Source organism: Maniola hyperantus, chromosome 16 (genome assembly GCF_902806685.2).
Source record: "Maniola hyperantus chromosome 16, iAphHyp1.2, whole genome shotgun sequence".
Lineage (NCBI taxonomy): Eukaryota > Metazoa > Arthropoda > Insecta > Lepidoptera > Nymphalidae > Maniola > Maniola hyperantus.
In genome coordinates, this window is record NC_048551.1 from 2,488,061 (window position 1) to 2,514,330 (window position 26,270).

At 38.2% G+C, this 26,270-nt stretch overlaps 5 protein-coding genes across 5 annotated transcripts in view; 3 read left to right on the top strand and 2 right to left on the bottom strand.

Moving 5' to 3' along the window:
* mael (germ-plasm component protein maelstrom) overlaps window positions 1-26,270 on the top strand; it is an 82,311-nt gene that overhangs the window by 21,128 nt on the left and 34,913 nt on the right. The window lies entirely within an intron of this gene.
* On the bottom strand, window positions 469-11,109 carry SrpRalpha (signal recognition particle receptor alpha). Its single transcript, XM_034976911.2, has 11 exons — window positions 10,884-11,109; window positions 10,452-10,704; window positions 9,218-9,334; window positions 8,979-9,111; window positions 8,345-8,504; window positions 7,585-7,714; window positions 7,070-7,212; window positions 6,416-6,571; window positions 5,492-5,678; window positions 4,877-5,013; window positions 469-4,129 (listed from the first exon to the last, which is right to left on the bottom strand). Exons 1-11 carry the CDS (start codon window positions 10,998-11,000, stop codon window positions 3,836-3,838), a joined length of 1,827 nt encoding a protein of 608 aa, XP_034832802.1. The 5' UTR covers window positions 11,001-11,109; the 3' UTR covers window positions 469-3,835.
* On the top strand, window positions 11,597-15,183 carry Rpn2 (Regulatory particle non-ATPase 2). Its single transcript, XM_034976909.2, has 2 exons — window positions 11,597-12,240; window positions 12,565-15,183. Exons 1-2 carry the CDS (start codon window positions 11,721-11,723, stop codon window positions 15,045-15,047), a joined length of 3,003 nt encoding a protein of 1,000 aa, XP_034832800.1. The 5' UTR covers window positions 11,597-11,720; the 3' UTR covers window positions 15,048-15,183.
* Rrp47 (Ribosomal RNA processing 47) lies at window positions 16,861-17,292 on the top strand. Its single transcript, XM_034976913.2, has one exon. The coding sequence runs from the start codon at window positions 16,861-16,863 to the stop codon at window positions 17,290-17,292; it is 432 nt and encodes a 143-aa protein (XP_034832804.2).
* LOC117989547 (ADP-dependent glucokinase) lies at window positions 18,494-22,684 on the bottom strand. Its single transcript, XM_034976912.2, has 3 exons — window positions 22,162-22,684; window positions 20,208-20,647; window positions 18,494-19,643 (listed from the first exon to the last, which is right to left on the bottom strand). Exons 1-3 carry the CDS (start codon window positions 22,494-22,496, stop codon window positions 18,952-18,954), a joined length of 1,467 nt encoding a protein of 488 aa, XP_034832803.1. The 5' UTR covers window positions 22,497-22,684; the 3' UTR covers window positions 18,494-18,951.

The following is a 26,270-nucleotide window of genomic DNA, read 5'->3' on the forward strand; positions in this document are numbered from 1 at the left end:
CGCGGATTTCGCGTACTTGTATGCTTTATCCATTTCGCCTCACAACCTTCCCTGGCCGTTATTGCCGTAAAATGTCCCAAAATAACCGCTCTATTTCACCTACCTAATAAATTAGGAAGCGCTAATCAAAAAGGTTAATTGTATTTTATTAGGCGCCCGTAATAATGACATTGTGCTATCCGCATAACGATAGTAATGTTTTTAACTAGTTGACCTGCCCCGGCTTTGCACATAAAATAATGTACATCGACATTTACAAGGAGATAGCGGATTTGTAGAGCATTGTCTCTGTCGTTGAGACCGACAAAACGTCATATAGATATCAAGTATGCGTGACAGAGACAACGGTCTACAAAGCCGAAATATCATTCTAAAGGCCGATATTTAAAAAAAAAATTATTTCTTACGTCATATGTATTAAACTGGTGGTGATTGTATGTTAGTAGTGAAATAAAAATCGCAATTAAATAATGGTATTCAATATAATATTTATTTAATTTTACCAGGTACAAGGCCATGGCTATTATTAAATTGGATAAGTGATAAAAACTGACCTAATAAAATGTCATTTGTTTAGACTTTAATCGTCTTTTTGAATAATTTTTCAAACATTAACTTTCTTAAAAGCTTACTTAGATTATAATTCAAAAACACGATTCAAATCTGAATATATTTACCTAACATTTGTATTGAAATTAATTTTTTGCCTCAAAATTGATTAGTTTAACAAAAAATAAAACGAATGACCGTATTAAGGCGAATACTAAACGCACCGCAACATTTTGTATGAAAACATAATCATAATAAATAATTATTTTTGTATAACATTTTGCTCAATCTATTTAGTCCGTTCGAAATTAATAAATCATTTAGGTCTTAAAATAAACAAATGTTGACGAAAAAGGTACAAAATATTTTAAAAACTAAAATCGGTTCTAAAACCTATTCCAGAGACATTTATACGATGCGGTTCAATAATGTGTATAATGTATAAATGAGAACGCACTCGCCATATTTGCTCTATGTGTCAACTGTCATGTCAAAAGTACGATCTACCCTTACCCCCGTTCCCACTTGTCGTTTGTCGGGCCCGGATTTAAATCGGATGGAACAGTGGCAGAACATTTTATATGAAGCTATTCACACTTATCGGAAACCGATTTTGTGTCAAAATGTACTGCCACTGGAACATCAAGCGATAAACGACAAGGGAACGGGGGGTTAGATTAAGAACTAAAATCGTACTTTTGTCATGACAGTTGACACAGAGCAAATAATAAGGCGAGTGCGTTCTCAAAATGTATGCACTATACAGGCCTTAATTAGGCAGTGATATAATTACAAAATTGCTAAAATATAACCTATTCGTTATGATTTCGATATCATGGGGCAAGGCACTGTAAAATTAATTCTATGCATTCGCTATAATGTATATTTTTGCTATGTTTTGGGTCCTTTTTCATTTGAACAGCACCTTTTTGCAGAAGATAAATTATTTAAGGCGAAATTTCATAGCAGTTACAACTTACAACCTTATTAGATTGTTAAGTAATTTTTTTTAAGTGTGTCTTTTGACATAAGTATAATATCATAGTGATCATTCGCCTTAACTAGTCTAAGACATACAGGTTCAGAGAAATCGGAGATTTACCGCCGTACTCAGAGTCGCTTATCGTTACTTAAGTTTAGTTAAAAAGAGACGAGCTATATCTCTCACATAAATCCGTCTCGTTTTAACTCAATCTTAAGTAACGATTAGCGACTCTGAGTACGGCGGTTAGAGTTAGTCATAATATAGTTGAAATATACGCTAAGATTTGAGTAAAACTAGTAGGTACAACTATAAAAGTAATTAATATAGGTATTAAAACTTAATTCCCATACCGTTCACCAAAACAAAATAAAGCCCACTCTTCACTCACGTCACGTCAGCCCGCGAACGCCGCAAAACTATGTCACAGTTCACGACAGTTAGGGAACTTCTAACAAAACGTTGAGGCTTCGATGTCACTGACAGGTGTCAGATGTTATTTGATGCAGGTAGCCCTAGCCCTAAAGTAGCCCTATTTTTCTTTGATTTCACGTCACCATAACCTAATATTAGACTTATCGACGATTCGAATCAAACCAATGTTTTGACAATGTGCTTCACGAATCGCGATTTTTATTTTTATTTTTACGTGATAGACTTGCGCTTGACGACAAACATACTTAACAAGAAAGCGAGTTAATGTTACAATTGTCGTCCAGTTCCAAACAATGTTTAAAATTTCAAGTCTCCAGCTCATCGGGAAGTTAGCTTAAAATCGATTGAAAAAATTGTGCCGAACAGACAAACAGACCGACAAGAAAGCGAGTCATTAAAAACGTGTTAAAAGCAATAAGGTCTGTTTGGATCTCGCTTGCCTAGAACAGAGGTTCCCAATTTTATTTGGCCATGGAACCGTAATTTAAAAACCCTAAAAAACCCTCATACTTTTTTTGGCTAAAACCCTAGCTGGCTATTTTGTTAATGATAAATAATTATTATTATAAGTATATTGCAAAACATTTCCACAAACGTTTTATTTAGGTAAGTAACTCTCGGACAGACCGTGGAACCCCTGTGACCCTTCCACGGAACCCCAGGGTTCCGCGGACCAGCAATTGGGAATCGCTGGCCTAGAAGATAGCTATTCATTCTAAAAGAGTTCTACATCTAATGTCACATCCAAATTCGCACCGTTCCGAAAAATATCGCGGCGCGAGTGAAGAGCGGGCATAACAAAATAAAGACTTTCAGCGCTTCTAAACATATAAAAATCTACTTAAACCTAGTTAGAATGTTGGTAATTTTATAATTCAAATGGGAATAATATAAGTACATATTTACGTAGTCGTATATACAAAAAAAGAAACTCAATAAAATTCATACTAATATTATAAATCCGAAAGTGTGGCTGTCTGTCTGATAGCTTTTCACGGCCCATCCGTTTAACGTATTTTGACGAAATTTAGTACAGAAATAGCTTGCATCCCGGGAAAGGACATAGGCTACTTTTTATCCCGGAATATCGAAGAGTTCCCATGGGATTTAAAAAACCTAAATCCACGCGGACGAAGTCGCGGGTATTATCTAGTAAAATATAATCTGTAACCATTTTGAGTATAATAATATTGTCTTTAGTAGTATTCAACAAGGTTTACAAAAATTAGGGCTGACAAAATTTTTAGTCGACAACTTGACAATGTGGCCTAACTTTAGGGTTGACAAGGCTAACAAAATTTAGGGTTGGCAACTTGACAAGGTTGTCTAACTTTAGGGTTGACAACTAAACAAAGTTATTAAAATTTAGAGTTGGCAACTAAACAAGGTTATCAAAATTTAAGGTTGACAGCTACAAAAGGTTGTCAAACTACTTCATCAAAGCGTGAACAACGGCGTTAGCGTTCAGAGCCTTAAGGTCATTGTAGGTCTGTCCGGTGCCGACGAACACGATGGGCTGCCCAGTGATGTAGGTCATGGATATGGCGGCGCCGACCTTGTCGTCGATGGTGTCGAACTTGGTCAGCACTATGTCGTCGATCATGTGAGGATTAATGGTCGTGGTCAGCGCGCGTTTAGTTGAATAATATGATGAGTCGGTCGACTGTCTCGTTGCATTTGTTAATGTAATTAAATTAGATGCGCCTGTCTAACTTAAGGGTTGATAACTTGACAAGGTAGTCTAACTTTAGGGTTGACAAGGCTGACAAAATTTAGGGTTGGCAACTTGACAAGGTTGTCTAACTTTAGGGTTGGCAACTAAACAAGGGTATCAAAATTTAAGGTTGACAGCTACAAAAGGTTGTCAAACTACTTCATCAAAGCGTGAACAACGGCGTTAGCGTTCAGAGCCTTAAGGTCGGTGTAGGTCTGTCCGGTGCCGACGAACACGATGGGCTGCCCAGTGATGTAGGTCATGGATATGGCGGCGCCGACCTTGTCGTCGATGGTGTCGAACTTGGTGAGCACTATGCCGTCGATGACGTGAGGGTTGGTTGAGGAGCTGTGGTCCGCGAGCGCCTGGTTGAACTTGACCAGCTGGTCCACTGCCTCGTTGCCTACGAGGGCCTCGCCGACGAAGAGGACGAGGTCGGGGTCGTTGACCTAAAAAAGAATAGTTCTGTTAAAAAAGTTAATCTTTACCTTTAGGCATATGTTCGACCGCCGATGATTAACGAAAAACCACTCTAAAAAGATTCCGACGAATTGAGAACCTCCTCCTTTTTTTGAAGTCGGTTAAAAATTAGAAACGAGTTAGCGAGCAAAGAGAGGCAAGTGTAGTTGGGATAGTTTTGTCGCTGGGCTATGAGCGAGTGTGCGAGTGCGAGGGCGATTACTCGCACCGGTCGCTTGAGACATTTAATCTCTGCGCAAACTGCGCTAGTGCTTTAACTGCTTAGAAAACGTCGCTGAGGAGTTTTTTCATTGATGCCTTTAAACTAGATAGTGGAGAGATAGTTCTCGTCAACAGTGTTATCGAATAAGTTAAAAAATTGGGTTTTTAATATATCAAATTACTAGTACTATAAAACACCTCGATAATAATTTATCGATAGCTCAACGGTTAAAGGACCGGACTGAAAACCCAAAGGTCGCCAGTTCAAATCCCACCCGTTGCACTATTGTCGTACGTACTACTAGCACAAGCTTTTACGCTTGATTGGAGGGGACAGGGGAATATTAGTCAGCATGATAAACTTGGCTAATATTCTTTAAAAAAATGCTGGCAGCCTCAAAACAGCTGTTCTGTTTGGCGTCTATTTTTTTCAGAAAAAGTGTCGCATGAACGTTACTTACGTCCGAAAAATACGTGTCATTCTTAAGTCTATAGAAGGTCTACTTCAACAATACCTTGATCAGTTTGGCCAGCGCCCGCATGAGCGGCTCGTTGTCCTGCATGCGGCCCGCCGTGTCGATCAGCACCACGTCGATGTTGGCGTCGGCTGCGAACTTGATGGCTTCCATGGCTATACCGGCTGCGTCTTTGCCTGCAATCAGCCCTTATTATAAATGCGAAAGTGTGTTTGTTTGTTGGTTTATTGGTTTATTGGTTTATTGGTTTATTGGTTTATTGGTTTGTTGGTTTGTCCTTCAATCACGTCGCAACGGTGCAACGGATTGACGCGATTTTTTGCATGGATATAAATAAAGACCTGGAGAGTGACATAGGCTACTTTTTATCCCAAGATATCAAAGAGTTCCCACGGGATTTTTAAAAACCTAATTCAACGCGTACGAAGTCGCGGGCATCAGCTAGTTTTAAATAATTATCATCTCGTCCAAATTTCGGCCAGCCATGGCAGCTAATCTTCGAAACTTCAGGCGGAAAAGCATACTTTAATCGTCATAATTTCGCTAATTTTTAAAGATATCAAAGAAGTAAAAACACAGATTTTCTTGTATTTTTTTCTAGATCATTTTGGTATCCCTAACTTGATACCTAGACCCTTTATACGAAGCACTCACCATAGCCCTTCTCATAAAGATGCACCATCTTAGGATGCATGGCGTCGAGCCTCCTCACGTGGGTGCGCAGCTGCTCAACAGCGCCAGCTCGGAATGTATCGCAGGCGGCAATCAGAACTGATAGCTTGTTCTCTATCAGCCAGAAGCAGATCTTCGCCAGGTTGGTGGATTTGCCCACTCCATTCACCTGCGGATGAGTTATATTATTACTAACCATGAACAAAATGTAAATATCTAGGGTAATTGCTAGGATTAGAGCATGTGCAAATGCAGACAGGGTACCAATACTTTTTTAGGGTTCCGTACCTCAAAAGGAAAAAACCGAACCCTTTTAGGATCACTCTGTTGTCTGTCTGTTTGTTGTGTCTGTCAAGATAGGGTACTTCCCATTGACTTGGAATCATGACAAAACGTAATATACAAGGGGCAAAATTAAGGGGCAAAATCCGAAAACCGTGAATTTGTGATTATGTACATCACAAAAAAAATTAAATGTGTTCCTGAACAATAATTAGTATTTTCAACTTTCAAAGAAAGATTAATATAATATCAAGCATATGAAAGGGTTTTACCTGTACATACTAAAACAGATTTTTATTTATTTTTATGCATAACAGTTTTTGATTTATCATGCAAAATGACGAAAAAATACGACTGTAGTACGGAACCCTCGGTGCGCGAGTTTGAGTCGCACTTGGCCGGTTTTTGAGACGCGTGCCAACAGGCAAAAATAGCTGGGGTATTTTGCTCAAGTGAAACTTCTTTAAGCGCGACTTGATATTAATTCAGATCTTTTTAAACGCATTGCTTTATTACCGTCCGTATTTAAAACACATTGGCGTGCGAACAGTCGCGGAAGACTGGATCAACGCCTCCGTCATAGTCACCTTTACATTATTGGCCACGCTGTCGTATACGACTCACCCCACAAAAAGCCATGACGAAAGGCCGCGACTGCGACTTGGCGTGCAGACAGTCGCGCAAGATGTCCACGCGACGCTTCGGAGACAGGATCTGGACCAGCGCCTCCGTCAGAGTCGCCTTCACGGTCTTGGCCACGCTGTCGAACGTCCCCAGTACCTAAATACAAAGTAGACATTGTTAAAACTTTACCAACAAAAACCACGTAAGAATCGGACTCGCGCACACAGTGAAATTAATTGAATCGGTCATTTCAAAAGCTGCTTAAGTATTTCTCAAACATACTTTTCATCCTGGGTAAAAATCATTTAAGTCAGTCCATTCCTTATAAAGTTGAAGCTATTTTCAGCTCAAAAAAGTCCCTAGAAATTCGGTTAATTTGAATGAAACAGTTTTCATAGGTTCCCAAAAAATCTAATATTTCGGCTTCGTAGAGCGTCGTGTCTGTCACTCATACCTATATGACGTTTTGTCGGTCTCAACGATAGAGACACCCCTCAAAGAAACCGAAAGAAACCGAAACCGAAAACCGAAAAAATCACTTTCTAAAGTTCGATATGCAATATTTCCAATACTGTACAATCTCTTCTGAGTAGAATCTGCTTTCCGTACCAGGGTTGTAGTCTTGCTATATTCACTTCATTGAAAAGAAATTACCTTTCCATCGAGTTTGGAAGCAACAGAGTCACACAACTTGTTGGCGATGTCAGCCGCCACGTTTTTACCGATGAGGTGGTCGCGCAGCTTGTCCAGCACTGGACGCATGGACTCTTCTGACAGGGCCTTCGAGCCCACCAGACCTGGAAAACATATGTTCTTCAAGAATCTAGCCATTACAGTCATCATCATTAACCCAGGAGTGAGTCTACTGTACCTTTATATACGACTGCCCAAAAAAAGGAGCGTAATGTTTACAGAGTTCATTTAGAAAGTAATATCGACCTTTAGAAGGAGATAGCAGATTTCTAGAGCATTGCCTCGATCGTTGAGGTCGACAAAACGTCATATAGGTATGAGTGACAGAGGCCACAATAAAGCGGAAATGTCATTCTAGAGGCCGATGTACATTATTTTCTGCCTCGTACTGTATGGAGGCATAGAACACAAGCAGGTATCTTGTTTGATACCTCAAACTGAAATTATTGATGGTCCCATTGGTCCGAGGCCCTTACCTTTGAAGATGCTGAACATGCCGCCGCCTTTCTTGGGGCTGGGCTGCTGCTGCTCCTCTTCCTCCTCGCTGCTGCTCTCGTCTGACTCCACCTCCAAGTCGCGGATGGCGCCCTTCATTGTGCCCAACAACTGCCATACAATATTAAACATAAGTAAGATTTTAGATTAGTCACTACCACTATCAGTAAGTTAGTTATTTTTTACATGTACAAAACGTTTTATTCACCGCGGGTAACACCACGGGGCGCAGCTAGTAGATGGTACGGAACCCTTCGCGTGTGAGTGCGACTCGCAGTTGACCGGTTTTATATGTCCATAACCATTACCTTGGTATGTTTGTGTGTGTTGTTGAATACTGCTCAAGCTTGTGTCTTATCCGTAGACAGAGTAAAAAATCTAGACAAAGGAACGCTTTCTCATTCACACTAAAAAGAGAGCACAGATACTAATGTGATAAACAGAGACGCAGCTAACCTATTTTTTGTCCTAACTTTAGTTGCAAAACAAACATTGAGAATTCCTGGCGTCATTGTATTTCTCATTAGTTATTTACTTGTTTTCACATAAAAAAAGTTTAATACAAATATTGTTGATTGGTTAATCCAAATATTGACTACTAAACAATGGTACATTGTCGTGTTATTCATCATAACGTCGTGCTATCACTATCTCAGACGCGGTTACACAGTACTTTAGTCTAGCTTTTTTACTCAGTCTACAGTCTTATCCCAGAAAACATTAAGCTAATTATAGCATTACCTCCTTATACTCAGGCTGCACCTCCTCATAATTGGCAGCATCCTTATCCGTGGTGTACTCGAGAGTGGGCAGGTCGCGCGAGTCACCGCCCAGTTCCCACACACGGGGCTTCTTCACCCGCTCCGTGACTGTCGGTGTTTTAGGACTTTTGGGAGCTTTCCTGGGGAGAAAAGTTACTATAGGGCTCTCTCTGTTACTTACTCCCATACAAATTAAAAAGACATAAAAGTCAGTGGGTGTTACCATTGTAAGTGACTAACTTCCGTAATACTACGTACGGAAAATAGTTAGTACGGAAAATACATATAGCTCGTTTGTTATAAGAGTAATTTGCGTCATCACAAAGTCACCATTTTATTTAAACGTCTCTGCAGAGTAGCCAGTACCCTTGTCAGTACCCTGCGAAAGTGTGTTTGTTTGTTGGTTTATTGGTTTGTTGGTTTGTCCTTCAATCACGTCGCAACGGTGCAACGGATTGACGTGATTTTTTGCATGGCTATAGATATAGACCTGGAGAGTGACATAGGCTTTTTATCCCGGAAAATCAAAAAGTTCCCACAGGATTTTTAAAAACCTAAATTCACGTTCAGTAGTAAGTAGTATAGTAGTAAGCAGTGCTTTTGCTACAACTTACTTGGTCTCCTTCTTAGTCTTGTTGGCGAGTTTCTGCGCGAGCTTGGCGCGGTTGGCGGCGATGACGTCATCCTCCGGTTCAGGCGACTCTTCCACCACACCATTAGACACTATCTTGGTTTCTACTATTTTTACTGTAAATAACAAACATTTTATCGACCGGTATAAAGAAGGGAAGAAGCGATAGTCGTAAGTCATTAAAAAAAATAGTATAATATAAAAATACTGTACAGTACTGACCAGATTTCTTACTCTTCTCTTCTCCCTTACGCTCTATCATAGATGCAACAGTCTTTTTGGACTTCTGTGAGTCTTCGAAGGTACGCATTTGCTTTGGAATTTTAGCTTGTGACTTGGCTGAAAAAGTAATTCTCAGATTAATAGTTATACTTAAGTTCATCGTTAACTCTTTCTCAGTAGTCAATGGTGTCAATTCTGATGCTTTACTCTAAACTAATTTTAGAGTATTTGCATCTTTTTCTTTTTACTTTTGCTAAAAAGGATGAAAAATGCCAAACTAATGATTCAAAATTTTAGTGCTACTCTACAAATTTAAAGACTATGCTCAAAACTGGCACCTCAAGTCACGAAGTTTGAAGTCCCGCAAATTGCTATTGCGCTGGAATCATGTCTCATTAACATCGAAATGACGTCCTTTTGACGTCAGCCAAAATAAAAATATACCATCAGTTAGATGTCAGCTCAGCTCAGCATCAGCAGCTCATATAGTTTTAATTAAATTTAAAACTGTCAAACTTTGTCAGACCTTTTCATATTCTATTAGTAAGAAAAACATGTGAATACTCTAAAATTTAGTTGTCATCAGAATCAGTACCATTGTATATCTGCAACATGATTGTCTGGGAGATATTGCTTATTAGCAGGGATCGGAATAGGTAGAGCAAGTTGAGGTGAACAACAAGGGATGGCCCCAATTTCTACGCATTATGTGAAATTGTTTTACTGAAATAAATATTTTTGATTTGATTCATTTGACAACCTTAAACATTATCAATAGTATGGATATGACTGTGGAATTACAATGTAGCATTTAAAACTTGTTTGTTTTCTTGTGTATTTTTGTGTATAAAACAAGTTAAGGTGTCGTTGAAGTAATCAGATTACTCAAAATCATAATGTACATACTCAGTGAGCCAAACAACAGATATAAACTTTGGTGCCACTTTAGAAATGACTATATTCCGAATCTATTGTGTCTGTCTCATTACTTCACATACTGTCACATTTCATGATGCTTTTCATAAGTATGCCACCTTTATGTATTTGTTATCTCCCAATATTAATACCTAATTGTATATCAATATTAAAATTTCTGCTATTCTGATCCCTAATTATAAGTGATATGGTTGGTATGAAGTATAACTACTTCATGTCTATGAATGTAAAGTGGTTAGACAACATAGTTATTAGAAAAATAATTAATGACATCTTTGTTGTGTAAGTAGGTACTTACCCCATAGCTCACACTGTTTGAGAATTTCATCAAAGGAAGTCTTGAAGTCAAAGTCCATGATATACTTGCCACCTTGCAGTTCATTCTTATACTTGTCCCTAAACTCCAAGTGGATATCATTCAAGAACTTATCAACATAAGATAATTGTAGGATACGTTGATATGCCACGACGAAAACCAGTTCGAATTCATTGTCGAGCTTATATTGAAGGCTCAACGAGTTATGACTAAAGTTATTGTTACCAGAACGTTCCTAGAAACGAAAAAGTCACTCTTTTAGCTAACATGAAAGTTTAATAAAATCTTGTTAATGAAACACAAAAGATAGGTTTTAATGGGCTTAGAATATTTAATGATTAATAAGGGCATGAGTCTACATTTCATTAATATGATTAAAACTTATGAAAACCTTCAGAATAGCAATGAACTTACTTGTAAGATAACATTTCGAATCAAAGCGTTGACCGAGGGCGAAAATATTTCACTCGTGCTCTGAAAACACCACAACACAATACCTCCTTTACTGAAGATGCTGAATAGGTCCAACATTTTGTGGAATTATGTTAAAATTTGATTTACAACACGATTTAAGCAGCTGTTTCTAAAAACTACGTTTCGCTGTAATGTCGATTGTCGTGTTTTTGACAGATATATGACAACTCACGACCGAATGACAGAAGACGTCATAAATCACGACGATAAATAATTAGCATTTAGCGTTCTAAAACAGTTATTTACTACTTTAATATCGAATTGTACTATATAATATATTATGTAATATATCAGTCTGATAGAGTGAAGTGCCAGTCAATTTATATCAATAATTAGGTAATTTGTAACTTTGCGTCGTCAAAAAAGAAGTTCGAGTAATAGGCCGAATACACGATCGGAACCAACCACCAACCAAGGTCACTTTGGATGAATCAACCAAGTTTTGTTGAAGATCACTCAGTTGACCCTAGAATAATGAATTCCAACATCGATGCAGTTGACCAACCAAAAATTAATATCAACCAACCTCACATGTTTGATTTTCAACCAAGGTGACCTTGGTTGGTTCCGATCGTTTATTCGGCTTATAAGAGTTGTGACTATTATTTATTATTTAGTTTGTGGTTTATAATCCTACTCTATGGGTCTGTCTTACTCTTTGGTACCCAAAACAAATTTGTCAATTCATCGCATTTGTGAACTCATATTTTATTTCAATATATTTTCTTAGAAAGCTACAGTGAAATAAAGTGATAGAAAAGTTCAAAAAAATCGAAAATGAACATAACATCAGCCGCAGGGATAATATCCCTGCTGGACGAGCCGATGCACGAAGTGAAAGAGTTCGCACTAAAGAGGTTGGACAACATCGTTGATGAATTTTGGCCGGAGATATCAGAATCCATTGAGAAAATAGAAATTTTGCACGAAGATAAGGTATTTTCTCAGCACCAGCTCGCTGCTTTAGTAGCTAGCAAGGTTTATTACCATTTGGGAGCGTTTGAAGACTCCCTGACTTATGCGTTGGGAGCTGGCAACTTGTTCGACGTTAATGCAAGAAATGAGTATGTGGACACGACGATTGCTAAGGCTATCGACTTCTACACTCAGAAGAGGAAGGTTCTATTCATTGACGGTGCAGTGGAGCCCATAGATCCGAGATTGGAAGCCATTGTGAACCGGATGTTCCAGCGATGTTTAGAAGATGGTCAGTACAGGCAAGCGCTGGGCCTGGCTTTGGAGACGCGCCGAATGGACATATTTGAAGAGTCTATCATGAAATCTGATGATATAGCAGGTTTGTATTCCTTTGTTTGCCATAATATGTAAATTGTGACCTGATAAAATTACTCGTAACTCTTCTAAAATCTAAAAATCATCAACATCATTTAGAAATAATTTTACTGGTTAATAGTCTGGTAGTCTACCAAATGTTTTTTTTATCAATCTCTCAATATTGTGCATACAAACTTATATAATCATCAAACAGAACTCTTTCCACACAAGTTCCCGTGAGTGTTTACCTGTCATGTAACATTTTTTAAATACTCATCAGAAGAGAATGCTTAAGGTTATCATCATCATAGGGTATAACATTGTTAAAAAAAATTATCTTCCTCAGGTATGCTTCAGTATGCCTTTACAGTGGCAATGAGTCTTCTCCAGAACAGAGGCTTCCGCAGCACAGTCCTTCGCTCTCTTGTGGGATTATACAGAAGTTTAACCACCCCAGATTATGTTAACATGTGCCAGTGTCTCATTTTCCTAGAAGATCCCCTGTCAGTAGCCGAAATCCTCGATAAACTTACCCACGGTCCACAAGAGTCTGTCCTCATGGCATATCAAATAGCTTTCGACTTGTATGATTCAGCCACCCAGCAGTTCCTAGGGAGGGTCCTCCAAGCCCTTAGAATAACTGCTCCAATACCGAGTGCCCTCGGTGGAAAACCACAACCACAAGGCGGACCCTTCCCGGAGTCCTCCATGGAAGTTGACCAACCACCTACAGAAGAAGCCAAGAAACCTGAACGAGATATAGACAGTCTCAGTGATGAAGAAAAAGAACATCAAAGGAGGGTAGAAAAGCTAATTTCTATATTAGGCGGAGATGTATCTATAGGTCTACAATTACAATTTTTAATTCGGTCAAATCACGCAGATATGCTTATCTTGAAAAACACTAAAGATGCCATCAGAGTCTCAATTTGTCACACGGCTACAGTAATAGCCAATGCATTTATGCACGCAGGGACAACCAGTGATCAGTTTTTGCGGGATAATTTAGAGTGGTTGGCGAGAGCTACAAACTGGGCTAAACTGACTGTGACAGCGTCGCTAGGAGTAATTCACAGAGGCCACGAAAATGAATCCTTAGCTCTCATGCAGTCTTATTTGCCTAAAGAAGCCGGGCCATCGTCAGGGTATTCTGAAGGAGGGGGTCTGTATGCTCTGGGTTTGATCCATGCAAATCATGGGGCCAATATCATTGATTATCTTTTAACACAATTAAAAGATGCTCAGAATGAGATGGTACGCCATGGAGGGTGTCTAGGTCTAGGCTTGGCCGCCATGGGCTCTCACAGACAAGATGTTTATGAACAACTCAAGTTTAACTTGTACCAAGATGATGCAGTGACTGGTGAAGCAGCTGGAATAGCTATGGGAATGGTTATGTTGGGCTCCCGACATGCTGCAGCCATTGAAGATATGGTTGCATATGCCCAAGAAACTCAGCATGAGAAAATTCTGAGGGGACTAGCTGTTGGCATTTCCTTCACGATGTATGGGCGGCTTGAGGAAGCTGATGCGCTTGTTCAGCAGCTATTGAGAGACAAGGATCCTTTGTTGCGCCGGGCTGGGTGTTATACCATCGCCACTGCCTATTGCGGAACTGGAAACAATGATTCCATTCGCACTTTGCTTCATGTCGCCGTTTCTGACGTCAATGATGACGTACGTCGTGCCGCCGTTACGGCTCTCGGTTTCCTACTGTTCAGGACACCTGAACAATGCCCCTCAGTTGTATCACTCTTAGCCGAATCCTATAATCCTCACGTCCGTTACGGCGCTGCTATGGCTTTAGGTATCGCCTGCGCCGGCACCGGGAACCGGGAAGCCATCGGCCTTTTAGAACCAATGGTCAAGTTCGATCCCGTTAACTTCGTCAGACAGGGAGCACTGATCGCGTCAGCCATGATCTTAATTCAGCAAACTGAAGCTCTTTGCCCCAAGGTCACATATTTCCGACAACTTTACGCCCAAGTTATTTCTAACAAACATGAGGATGTTATGGCGAAATTCGGCGCCATTCTCGCCCAAGGGATTATTGACGCAGGTGGTCGTAATGTTACAGTTTCTCTTCAAAACAGAACTGGTCATATGAACATGTTGGCCGTGGTTGGAATGTTGGTATTCACTCAGTACTGGTACTGGTTCCCGCTCGCTCACTGCCTCTCGCTGGCTTTCACGCCGACCTGTTTGATCGCCCTCAATTCCGACTTGAAAATGCCTCAGCTGGAACTTAAGTCGAACTCGAAACCATCGCTCTATGCTTACCCAGCACCGCTGGAAGAAAAGAAACGTGAAGAGAGGGAGAGAGTTACCACCGCTGTACTGAGTATTGCAGCGGCGCGGGCTCGCAGGCGAGCGCATACTACTGAGGGATCTACCAGCAGCAGTGTAACATCCTCTACAACATCCAAAATGGATGTGGACGAAGAGGAAAAGAAACCATCCAAATCTCCCAATCCTAGTATCACAGTTCACGCCAAATCTGACAAGGACGCTGGAACATCTAAAGATGCAAAGAAGGAAGAGAAAGAGGGTGAGGAAAAAGAGAGCAAGGAAAAGAAGGAGCCCGAACCGAACTTTGAAATACTCAGCAATCCTGCCAGGGTCATGCGCCAGCAACTGAAGACCTTGTCTGTTGTTGAAGGTTCTGGATTCACCCCATTGAAGGATGTTACTATTGGGGGCATTGTTATGTTGAACCACTCTGGTGATGACGAACAAGTCCTTGTGGAACCAGTAGCAGCTTTCGGTCCTAAAACTGAGGAAGAAAAAGAACCTGAGCCTCCTGAAGCTTTTGAGTACTTAGATGAATAAAGTCTCTGGCTAATTATTTTACTGCTTAAAATATGTAAAACAATATTATTATTATTGTGAATGACTAAACACAAATTACTAACTGCAAATTAAAAATCGTTTTTCTCTATAAAATAAATGATTTGTAAAACATTAATGTTTTTTTTAATTTAAGTATTTTAATTACCTAGTATGGTTTTTTCCTTTTTACTTTTTTAAACAATTTCTGTCAGTGTTCATTAGTGTCCATTGTAATGGTTAGCACTATTAGCAGTATTTTTTTAACTGTTTTATTGCCTTATAAATAATGAGGGTTAGGGCGTTTGTGTACTCATCGTATTCGGTTCGTAGGCATGTTTTTATGTAAGCGAGAAAACGGATCACTATGTATTTGCTCACGACAGGAATACGAACCGAATAGGGATGCACAAACACCCTATATATGGGAAAAAACCTATCAAGTGTGAGTCAAACTCGCACACGAAACGTTCCATTCCTACCGTCGTACAAGAAAATATAGGTAACATTTTCATGGTGGCCATTTTGAATTGTTTATTATTATTTTGTTATATAATTTCAAACTGTGATAGTCTAGTGGTTAGGAAGTCCCTCTTCGAATCGAGGTCGGGAGTTCGATCCCGGGCACGCACCTCTACCTTTTCGGAGTTATGTGCGTTTTAATTAATTAAATATCACATGCTTTAACGGTTAAGGAAAACATCGTGAGGAAACCTGCATGCCTGAGAGTTCTCAGAAGCGTGAGAAGTCTACCAATCCGCACATGGCCAGCGTGGCAGACTGAACCAAAACCCCTCTCACTCTGAGAGGAGACCCGTGCTCTGTAGTGAGCCGGCGATGGGTTGATCATGATGATATAATTTTAAGTCTACCTATTACGGTTCATGAGATACAGCCCACTGTCAGACATACGGAAGGACATAAGAGGCTTAATAGGTTCCCGTTGGCACCCTTGGAACCCTGAAAAGCAATGGATATCTTTCTATATACATAAAAGGGAAAGCTGAGTGATCTATCAACGTACAGCTCTAACGGATTGTGCTGAAGTTTGGCATGCAGACATCATGCAGATCTATTAAGACGTTAATATCCGCTGAGAAAGGATTTTTGAAAATTCAAACCCGAAAGGGGTAAACCAGGGGCTTGTTGAATAGATTGCTCCTTGGGATTGCTTGTGCTTTTATCTTTGCTTTTGCTTTATCATTTACAAAGTACTCTGTGCAATTTCCACTAAGCGGTTGGCTAATAATATTTTATTGACACGTTTCTAAAGTTACCTATGGAACTAGAAATAAGCATAGCCTAAAGTTACCCGCATTGGTGACATTGGTGTACGATTTAAATAACAGAGTACAGTGCGACAAGGCTCTCTTGGCACTTGAATGACATTGACGGATGGGCGCTGTTGGAACAAAGCAAAGGCTCAGAATCAAACTCAGAATGTTGGTTCAAACAAGAACAAAAACGGGACACTTGACGGCAACGTTAGTTCTTATTTTCGTCACGCGCCAAGATAGCCTTGCCTTGTCGCACTATACATTGAATATTTGAATCCTACTCTATGGTCATTATTTATTAGATCTGTGATTTAGATTTGATTCTAAGTCTGAGTTTCGATCTACTATATTTGTCTGAGATTTTTGTTTTTTCGTAAAAAGTAACCTAAAAATTAAAAAAAAAGGAATTTAAAAATTACAATTAATAAGTGCATTTTATTAGAAACGCGAAGATATAATTTGTGGCTGTTTTATTATATATCTAAATGTCTACGCCTACGCGTGAAGAGGTAAAAACAATTACCATAACCTCTAGCAAAATGGATTGGAATATCGATTACGGTGCGCTAGCTCAAGACAAGGAATTCGTTAACAGATACGAAAACCTGAAAGGAGCTTTGATGGAAACGCAAGAAGTTTTAGACAAGCTTTTGCCAATGAGGGAACATTATGACAAAATGGCATTACCCGAGAGGATCGAATTCGATATATTCCTTGCTTATACTATGAATTCATTGCAATGGGTTCATTTGAGAATACTTGGCGTGGATCCAACCACACAACCTATCAAAGATGAGCTTAATCGAATTAAAATAGCAATGATGAAGTGGCAGGAAATCAAAGACAAGTCCAAAAGGCCAACTATGGACATAAAAGCAGCCAAAAGGTTTATCCAAAGTGGTCTATACGACAGATACGCGGGATACGGTCAGCCAATGAATAAAAAGATTAAATTTAGTGATGATGATTAAACTTTTGACATGTGGCTGCCAGATAGTTGGGAGAAAGGACACAGAAAATGAGTCTCAAAAAATGGACAACTGCGACTGAAAAAAATTAGCCATTTGCAAAGATTTTATCTGTTTTACTTTAAACTGTGGTAACTGCCCACAAAGACTGAATGAATCATTGACTTATATATTACTTTGTATGGACAGGGTTATTGAACAAACAAAATGGCAACGACTCATTGGTGCTATAGCACTAATGCAACCTCAGTGATGTCTGGATTTCAAACGGGTCGTTCATTAGTATCTAAGAGGTGGCGCTGATTTATTTGGTTTCAAAACCGTGAAAAATTTCGACCATATCTTGTCATTTATTTCGATGGAATGAATGTATCTTTATTTGTCTAATATATGCTCGACTTGGCGGGGGCACTGCCGTGCCCCCAGATTGTGTTCCTAAACCATATTTTATCTGTTTGAGTTGGAACTTTGTATAGTTGTTGTTAGAATATAGCTGGCATGCAAGCTGATGGATGCATCAAAGAGTTCACACAAAGAGGCATTTCAATGTTTGCTGAGCATGAGCTAGTTCTATATAATGTTTCCTTATTTCATTTGTTTGTGTATCTTTAACATTATATTACATTGGCCCCGATTCTCTAGTCTCTCTCTAAACTAAATTTAGAGTATTTGCATCCCTTTCTTTTTACTAATGCTAAAAAAGGAACGGAACATGACTTTCACATTTAAAGACTCTAAATTTTAGTGCACAATACAAATTTAAACAGTAGGTTCGCAAGTGCGTGCTAAAATCACGGGTTTTACCATCTAAAAATTAAATTTAGAAATGTCAAACTGCTTCTGTCCTTTTCATATTACAATAGTAAGAAGAGGGTGCGAATACTCTAAAATTAGGTTGTGCTTAGAATCGGTGCCATTAATGGTTTAAAATTTTGTATCTATTCACACTTAGCAGACAATGCAGGATGCAACAAGTTATGCAGCAATCAGCTAGGTGAGGAAAGTATGAATCGAATTATGAACTTTACTGCAACATGTCAAAGCTCATAATTCGATTTGTTCTTTTCCTCACCTAGCTGATTTCTGCATAACTTGTTCCAGCTGTACTTTGACCTTTGTGTGTCTTAACCTAATCATTTTACTGTACCATGTGTATAATGTAAATACATACATAGTTTAATTTGATTAAATAAAAACCTTTGAAAAAACATTATTAATTTTATTTCACAGTCAACATAATTTATGCAAGTCAGAATTTTTTTCATTTAATAATAGGTATATTAGGAATGTAGCAATAATAATTAATTATATAAAAAAAAACAATTGTTATAAAAATGACCATTATTGTATAAAACCTTGTACTTTTAATCATTTCTATTAACTTATAACTCACAACAAGTATTCATAAAGATATTCATAAGATAAGATTAACTAAAATAAATATCATGCATAAAAGCCTCACTACAGATTCCTAAAAATATTTTTATAGGATTCTGTGGCGGTTGCCACAATAGAAACTAGATGGCGCTGTTGAATAATCTTATAGATAACTAGTTACCATTGTATAAGCAAAACACCTTATAACTAAATTGCTCATAACTTTGTTTCCTAAGTAAAAAAAAGAACATTTGATCCACCAACAGTAAAATTAATTAAATTGACTTATTTTTCTACTTGTAAAACTAAACCCGCTGCGGAAATGTTATCTCCAGCGCCTGCTGTTAATTGAGCTTCGGTACAGATTAATACTGGGGCTATACAGATTTCTACTTCATCGTTATCTAGGACTTCTTCCCAACATGCTACAGGTTTGGTAGGCTCAAAAAATACCCTACTGTTGTTATTATCATCAGTTGTTGTTGAGAAACTGTCGTCTAACAACAGCTTGCACTTGTCTAATGCAATATTATGAGTATTACAGACATATCTATGTGCAGTTAATGAAGCTTTGGCTGCGGCTGCCTTAGTTCGTTTCCATTCTGAACCTTTGACAGTTAAAATAGCTTGATAAGCTAATGTGTGTACATGTATGCGTGTTAGTTTTCTCTTACTATTATACTCTTTGTTCTTCTGTCTTATCAACTGGAATGTTTTACGTAATTGGTCCAATGCTGTGGCCACTCTTGGATTTGAATCAGCGACAACTATTACTTTCCCATACTCTAATACACTATTAAGATTTGAAAGCTCCTGTTCGTTCATACCGACAGAATCGACGTATGGTAAAATTTTTGTCGTCAAATGTAGAAGTAGTTCTATATCTACATAGCTTGCCATCTCAAAATGAGACAATGTATTCAGCGGTTGTGATAGGATTTGTTTCTTAACTGAATCCAATCTTTCTTCTCTTAGGTCTGAAAATAGAAAAATATCATAATATTAAATAAAAAAATACCATCAAACTTCAATAATGCCAAGGAAAAATTATTGTCCAAAAAAGAGAAATGCCAAAAAATGCTGGAATTCATTATCAAAGAGAATAATTTAAAAAAATACGATTATTTTTTTACCATGAACGTCATACTGTACGGAAGGTGAATAATAACGTCACAATCCATGACAAAAAAAATCCAATTTTTAACATAAAAATAAGAGTAATTTCTGCAGTAAAAGATTTTTTATGTTGATAAATTTAAAAATATTTGCCATTTACGCCTTGTGACTCATTAATCGCCTTCCATACAGCGTGACGTAATTATGTTAAAAATAACGAAAATTCAATTTTTTTTTAAATTACTCTCTTTGATAAAGAATTATAGCCCGATAAACTACCATGTTTACATAAGTGATTTTTTGTATAGTGGTATCATTTTATCAATACAGTCCAAGACCCTATTGTATCACAAAGTTCATTAGCCGAAAATGTTGCTTTTTGCAAAGACTCTAATCTAAGGATTTTTTAAATTAAGAAAAGTTACCTCTGCCTTCTTGCTTAAATGGGAAGTTGTCCATCATTTGCAAGCCACTAATGACCAGCAAATGAGGAGCAAATTTAGACAAATATTCCCCCATCTTCTCCAAAGATGATAACAATGGATTATTTTCATCATTATGCATAATGTATCTATTGGCTCTCGGAGACTTGTATGGGCCAAATTTTTCATCCGCTTTGTACTCTAAAATCATATGTACATCGTCGCGCATGTCTTCATCATCGCTACCGACTATTTGAATGTCACTTGGAATGTACTCTCTCAGTTTGCTACTCATTTTGGCGCCAAGTAGCACTTTCCAGCCTTCCATGTAGAATCTCTTTGCCATTAGAGGTGCATTGCCTCCTATTGCCCATCTTGAGTCTGGTAACTTCAGAGACTCCTGCACAAGTTCATCGTATAGTTTGCTGTTAGACATGAACCTCCTGTAATGGTAAGATTATGATGGTTTTATTACTAGGTTAATATATTTCTGTGACCTAAATGTACAGTCTACATTTTATGAAGCCTATTCCCGTAACTATTTTATGTTTAGTCAATAATCTGGTTTATGTTAAAACTTTAAACAAATGACCTCTTTAGGGAAGGTACTAATCCTAACAATATTATATTATACTAGCTGACCCGCCCCGGCTTCGCTCGGGTGGAGTATTTCGGACTGGGAGTGTCATCGTTAAGCCGATGCTTGATACCTAAAATATCAATTCACTATCAGAAATTCTAAAATCCCCACGATTTAGGACTTTAGTACTTTGCAGCATCAGGATTGAGGAGTTAGGATCCGAAGTTCAATGATGTAGCCTATGCTTGGTACCTAAATTAATTTTGCATCATCCGCAGTTACTGAAATATTATAGTTTAGGAGTGCTGTACCCTACATCATCAGGGTTGAGGAGTTGGGACTTGAAGTCTGAGAATAAAGTCGTTGCTTGGTACCTACAATATGAATTCACTATGAACACTTCCTGAATCTTGATAACTCAGGCGGGCAGTAACCCTGCAGCATCAGGATTAAAGAGTTGAATCCAGAATTTTTTATGTGACCACCACGAAAACTTTTTTGTTGATTTAAAAAAAAAAATTGCAAATCGGTCCAGAAACCTCGAAAAAATCGATGTAGAAAAAAGAACCACCTCCTTTTTGACAGTCGGTTAAAAACCGATGACCTTCAAATATTTACGGAACAAAAAATTTCCTCGAAAAAAAAATTTCAAAATATCTTCAATGTACAGAATTTGACCTGTTACAGTTTTATTATAAGTATTGATGAAAGTTTGGATGTTTGTTACTCTTTCATGCCATATTGCCACAGAACCAATTTGGCCGCTTAAAATGGAAATAACATAGGCTACATTTCATCCCAGGAAACAAGACTTCCTGTTTGATTTACAAAAAACCTTTATCCACCCAGATCCCAGAAGTCATTGGCCCTAGTTACAGCTCATAACAGTTAGGGAACTTCTAACAAAACGTCGAGACTTCGCAGTCACTGGCAGGCATCAAATGTTAGTACACTAACATAGCCCTATTTTTCTATGCTTTCATGTCGCCATATGTTTTTTTTTTTTTTTTTTTTATAGTCTCATATTTGCCATATCGTAGATTCAGGATTAATCCGAAAGTTCTCTTACTCTAGTTCACTCTGACCCAGTGTATAATAAGTAAATTAAGATTAATGTTTAGGAATTTTATACACTTACATGATAAAAATAAAATACCTTCTCAGAATCTTTATCTTATGGACAAGATTAAGGCTAAGTTTGTTAGACAAAGTGATAAAATTCAAATGATAGCTAAGACAACATTTATTTTCACTAATCTTTTAGGTTATTTTATGAAGAAACTATGTTCTCTATATTGTTCCTACAGTAAAATAAAATATACAGCACACGAGAATTTTTATCTTTTAATTTAAAATAATGAACAAAAGCAAACTTACTCAGCAGCTGCACCATGTTTGAAGAAATACGTGAAACTCTTTAGAAATTCTTCTTTGCTAGATATCTCATTGAAATGTTCAGGACTTCCCTTCAAGTCTTTCGGGTTTAATAGAGAAGTTGCATTCACAAAGAGATCGTGACATGCGCCGTAACCTAGCGCAACTCTCGGCTGAAGCTTACCGGCGCCAACTTGGTTCCCACTCTCCAAATACAGCAGGTGCTCCTTCACAGGCGATAGTCTTACGTCCCCTAAGTCATCTTTCCTATAAAACACTGCATACCACACAATGCAAAAGGACAAAATCGAACCTAACTTTACTGGCGCACCGGCCATTGTATCACTTGTAGTTTTTATAAGTTAAGACAAACTGGAATGCATAGGTTAATAGTTTGAACTAGATCCACGTCAGCTCATTTTAACAGTGGTGCCGGTGGGTACAGGGGTAAATAATATAATACAAGAACTCGAATTTGAACATTCAACTTTTTTTTTTTTTTTTTTTTAAATGGCGCGCGGCTGCACCAAGCGGGCGCAATTTACTTCGCCAATGTGGCTAATTCCATTGTACACAATCTCTAAACTAAACTAAAATGTCACGCCTAAATCTATTGCTATCCCTTTCATAATGTTGCTTGCGGAAAAGGATGGCACTAAATTTAGACCTGGTAATTTAGTTTAGTTTAGAGATTGTGTACAAGAGAATCGGCCCCTGTCGTGTGGAATTGAAGAGACACGATACGAATGGTTGGTGATAGCTGGGAAGAAGACTATCTATTAATTTGGATTATTTATAAGTAGCAGGTTTTTTCAAAGAATAATATATTATTGTATAGGGTTAGTTTCAGGCCTGGAACAACACAATTATTAGGTACACAAAATATACACTATATTACATAAATATTTACAGCTTAATATTATTATATTTGACATATTTACATAAGAATTTACAGTAAGGACTAATAGTCCGGTCTATTTACACATTCAAGTTTACATAAATTCCCATAAAGCTGAATATTGGCATAGTTGTTCAAAACATCATTATAAAGAAAATCTCAAAAGTCCTCATCGTTCCGAGGTGTGCTAAAAATTTGGCACGGGGTCAAAGGTCAAAAAAATGAGTTTTTTGCGATTTTTAGCGAAACGGTGAGTTTTTTCGCAAAATTACCCCAGTACAAAATTGTAGATCACAAAATTCTCTACAAAAAATATATCAATAATTTTTTTCCTAAAAGCCACCATTTTGGAGATATAACGTTCCGAAAAGTTGGATCAGTCGTAATCCCTCTATTTTGCACACGTTTCCACGCCACCTATGAGGTAGTGTACAAAGCGCGTTTTTTTTAACGTGGTTTCCCCAGTAGGCCTATTCCACGGGTCTGCTGAGATTTTATATGTTTTAAAACTATTGCAAAATAATATTATATATTATAGTGGGCAAAAACAACGGCGGTGTAATTAAATAAAATACTTAAAATAAAAAGTTAGTCGTCTGATTCATAACTGTCCAAGATTTCTGTTTCTTCTTCTTCTTGATCTTTTTTTGTTTTTTAAGAAATTCCGAGTATCCATCATCTCTTTCAGCACTTGCATTAATCAGTGTCTTCATACCACGATCAACAGTTACAGTTTCACTTTCAGTTAAAAGATGAGTACAAATAAAACAATATTCTGACATTTTTCTTATAAAAATCTAAAACGCACAAAATAGGTTAAAAGATAGGTTAAGATAAGCACATGTTTTCCCTACGCAGTGGCGCTCAAGACTAACGGTATGTATTTCATATATTGGGCATGCCAACATAAAGCAGGTATACGACCCTAGCCACGCGGACAATAGAATAAAAGACAGATGTTATCCCAAGGTTATACTGACGTACAAATTTAGGAACGGGGTTTCATTATACCTGAGATTCTCGTAGTTTAACTTATATTTTACATAAGCAAGTTACAATAAATAATAGCGAACTTATTTTAGTTCTATTACACCTTTAGTGACTTTCATATGTGGCGTACGTGTGCAAAATAGAGGGATTACGACTGATCCAACTTTTCGGAACGTTATATCTCCAAAATGGTGGCTTTTAGGAAAAAAATTATTGATATATTTTTTGTAGAGAATTTTGTGATCTACAATTTTGTACTGGGGTAATTTTGCGAAAAAACTCACCGTTTCGCTAAAAATCGCAAAAAACTCATTTTTTTGACCTTTGACCCCGTGCCAAATTTTTAGCACACCTCGGAACGATGAGGACTTTTGAGATTTTCTTTATAATGATGTTTTGAACAACTATGCCAATATTCAGCTTTATGGGAATTTATGTAACCTTCCTCCTGATTTTAGGCTTAAATAGACCGGACTATAAAAACAGACATTAACAAACACTCAACATTTACTGGACGGGGAAATTTTGGAGGAAGGACATCATAGAGGGGGTGAAGAAGTTTAGGACAAGAAAAGAATATATGGGAAATAGTACCTTCGTCTAAGCCACATTCACACAGGGAGTGATCTCTAACTCTGATCTTGTGCAGATGGACAGGTGTGCAGGAATGTCCAAGGCGTAAGCGACATATTGTGGAGGTAACCCACCTGTCTGCGTATCTATGGGAGAAGAACCATGGGCGCCTTGGAATATCCGGTTGAACTGAGGCATAGAATTTACCTTTAACCGATTTTGATTCATTCCAGTATGTGTTCCAGGACTTGTCCAGATATGTTTTAGATAATGCACTCAGATCTTGGGAAATGGTTTTAAAATGTTCATGGGAACCCGTTTGTACAGCAGATTTAGCGCAAGAGTCAGCCGTTTCGTTGCCTGCAATGCCAGAGTGACCTGGAATCCAGACAAGTGTTAAAGCTATTCCATTTTGATGACAGGAGAACAGAGCTTCCCTAATCTGTAGAATAATGGGAAATCTTGATTTACTCCTGAATGGGTTTTCCTTAATGGATAACAAGCAACTAAGAGAGTCAGTAAAAATAACAGTTTGTTTCATGTTATGGGAGCGGGTAAACAGGATTGCTTCTAATAAGGCAATGGCCTCTCCTGTAAACACCGAAGACTCAGGAGGGCATTGGAATTGTAGAATTATTTTAAACCTGGGCACCCAGCAGGCTGCACCGACACAACTTTCTGTGGACATTTTTGAAGCATCGGTGTAGATAAGAAGATGATTTGACCAATTTTGATGAACTAAGCTTTGAAATTTTGAGTTAGTATCAGGGGCACCTTTGACCAAACCAAGATCAGTAACCACAGAGGGATTGAATACCAGGGCTTCATATGGTGTGGAGAATAGAGGATTTTTTGATAAAGATAACAAGGGATGAGGGAGATTGGTAAACTTACGGAAACTATCCAATAGGTAGGAGGAAGGATTGCGTGTGCTAAGGACTTGTGATAACTGGTCCAATTTGGTCCACAATGGGTGAGAGGAAAGCTGTAACATTTTGCTGACAAAGCGGTCACATAGGTATTGCCGTCGGAGATGTAAAGGAGGATCAACACATTCAACCTGTAGAGCGTTAGTGGGGGAAGACTTCATTGCACCCAGAATGATTCTGAGGCAACGGTACTGAATTTTATTCAACTTCTCAGACACAGTTTTATTTAAGGGGTCTAATACAAATGAGCAGTAATCAATGTGGCTACGAACCAAAGCATTATATAAGAGTTTGAGGGAGTAGGGATGAGCACCCCACCAAACTCCCGCCACCGCACGTAGAACATTGATGCCCTTTTCACATTTATTAATTATATATTCGGTATGAGCCAATCCGTTCAGTCTGTAATCGAGAATAACTCCAAGGAACTTTGCCTTATCTACCAAGTTGATGAGTTGACCCTCATAATAAAAGTTAAAGTTAGGGATAGATCGCTTCCTCGTAAACACGACTGCTTGGCATTTAGCCACTGACAAAGATAGGCCGTGGTCAGAGAGCCACTGCCCTAGATAATACAAAGCAGAGTTAAGACATTGGGATATTTCCTCTACAGAGCCTGAGCTATGATAGAGGACGATATCGTCAGCATACTGCAAGATGTTACAAAAATTATTTACAGACATTTCTAGATCTTGGGTATATATGCTGTATAGCAGAGGACT

Excerpts from the sequence above, each read along its gene's own strand:
- SrpRalpha (XM_034976911.2), bottom strand. The coding sequence starts at position 11,000 with ATGTTGGACCTATTCAGCATCTTCAGTAAAGGAGGTATTGTGTTGTGG. Across the intron at positions 7,715-8,344 it reads TGCAGCCTGAGTATAAGGAG|TTGTTGGGCACAATGAAGGG; the intron begins GTAATGCTATAA and ends ATTGTATGGCAG. Across the intron at positions 7,213-7,584 it reads CATGTTCAGCATCTTCAAAG|GTCTGGTGGGCTCGAAGGCC; the intron begins GTAAGGGCCTCG and ends TATGTTTTCCAG.
- Rpn2 (XM_034976909.2), top strand. The coding sequence starts at position 11,721 with ATGAACATAACATCAGCCGCAGGGATAATATCCCTGCTGGACGAGCCG. Across the intron at positions 12,241-12,564 it reads GAAATCTGATGATATAGCAG|GTATGCTTCAGTATGCCTTT; the intron begins GTTTGTATTCCT and ends TATCTTCCTCAG.
- Rrp47 (XM_034976913.2), top strand. The coding sequence starts at position 16,861 with ATGGATTGGAATATCGATTACGGTGCGCTAGCTCAAGACAAGGAATTC.
- LOC117989547 (XM_034976912.2), bottom strand. The coding sequence starts at position 22,496 with ATGGCCGGTGCGCCAGTAAAGTTAGGTTCGATTTTGTCCTTTTGCATT. Across the intron at positions 20,648-22,161 it reads AAACATGGTGCAGCTGCTGA|GAGGTTCATGTCTAACAGCA; the intron begins GTAAGTTTGCTT and ends TTACCATTACAG. Across the intron at positions 19,644-20,207 it reads ATTTAAGCAAGAAGGCAGAG|ACCTAAGAGAAGAAAGATTG; the intron begins GTAACTTTTCTT and ends TTCTATTTTCAG.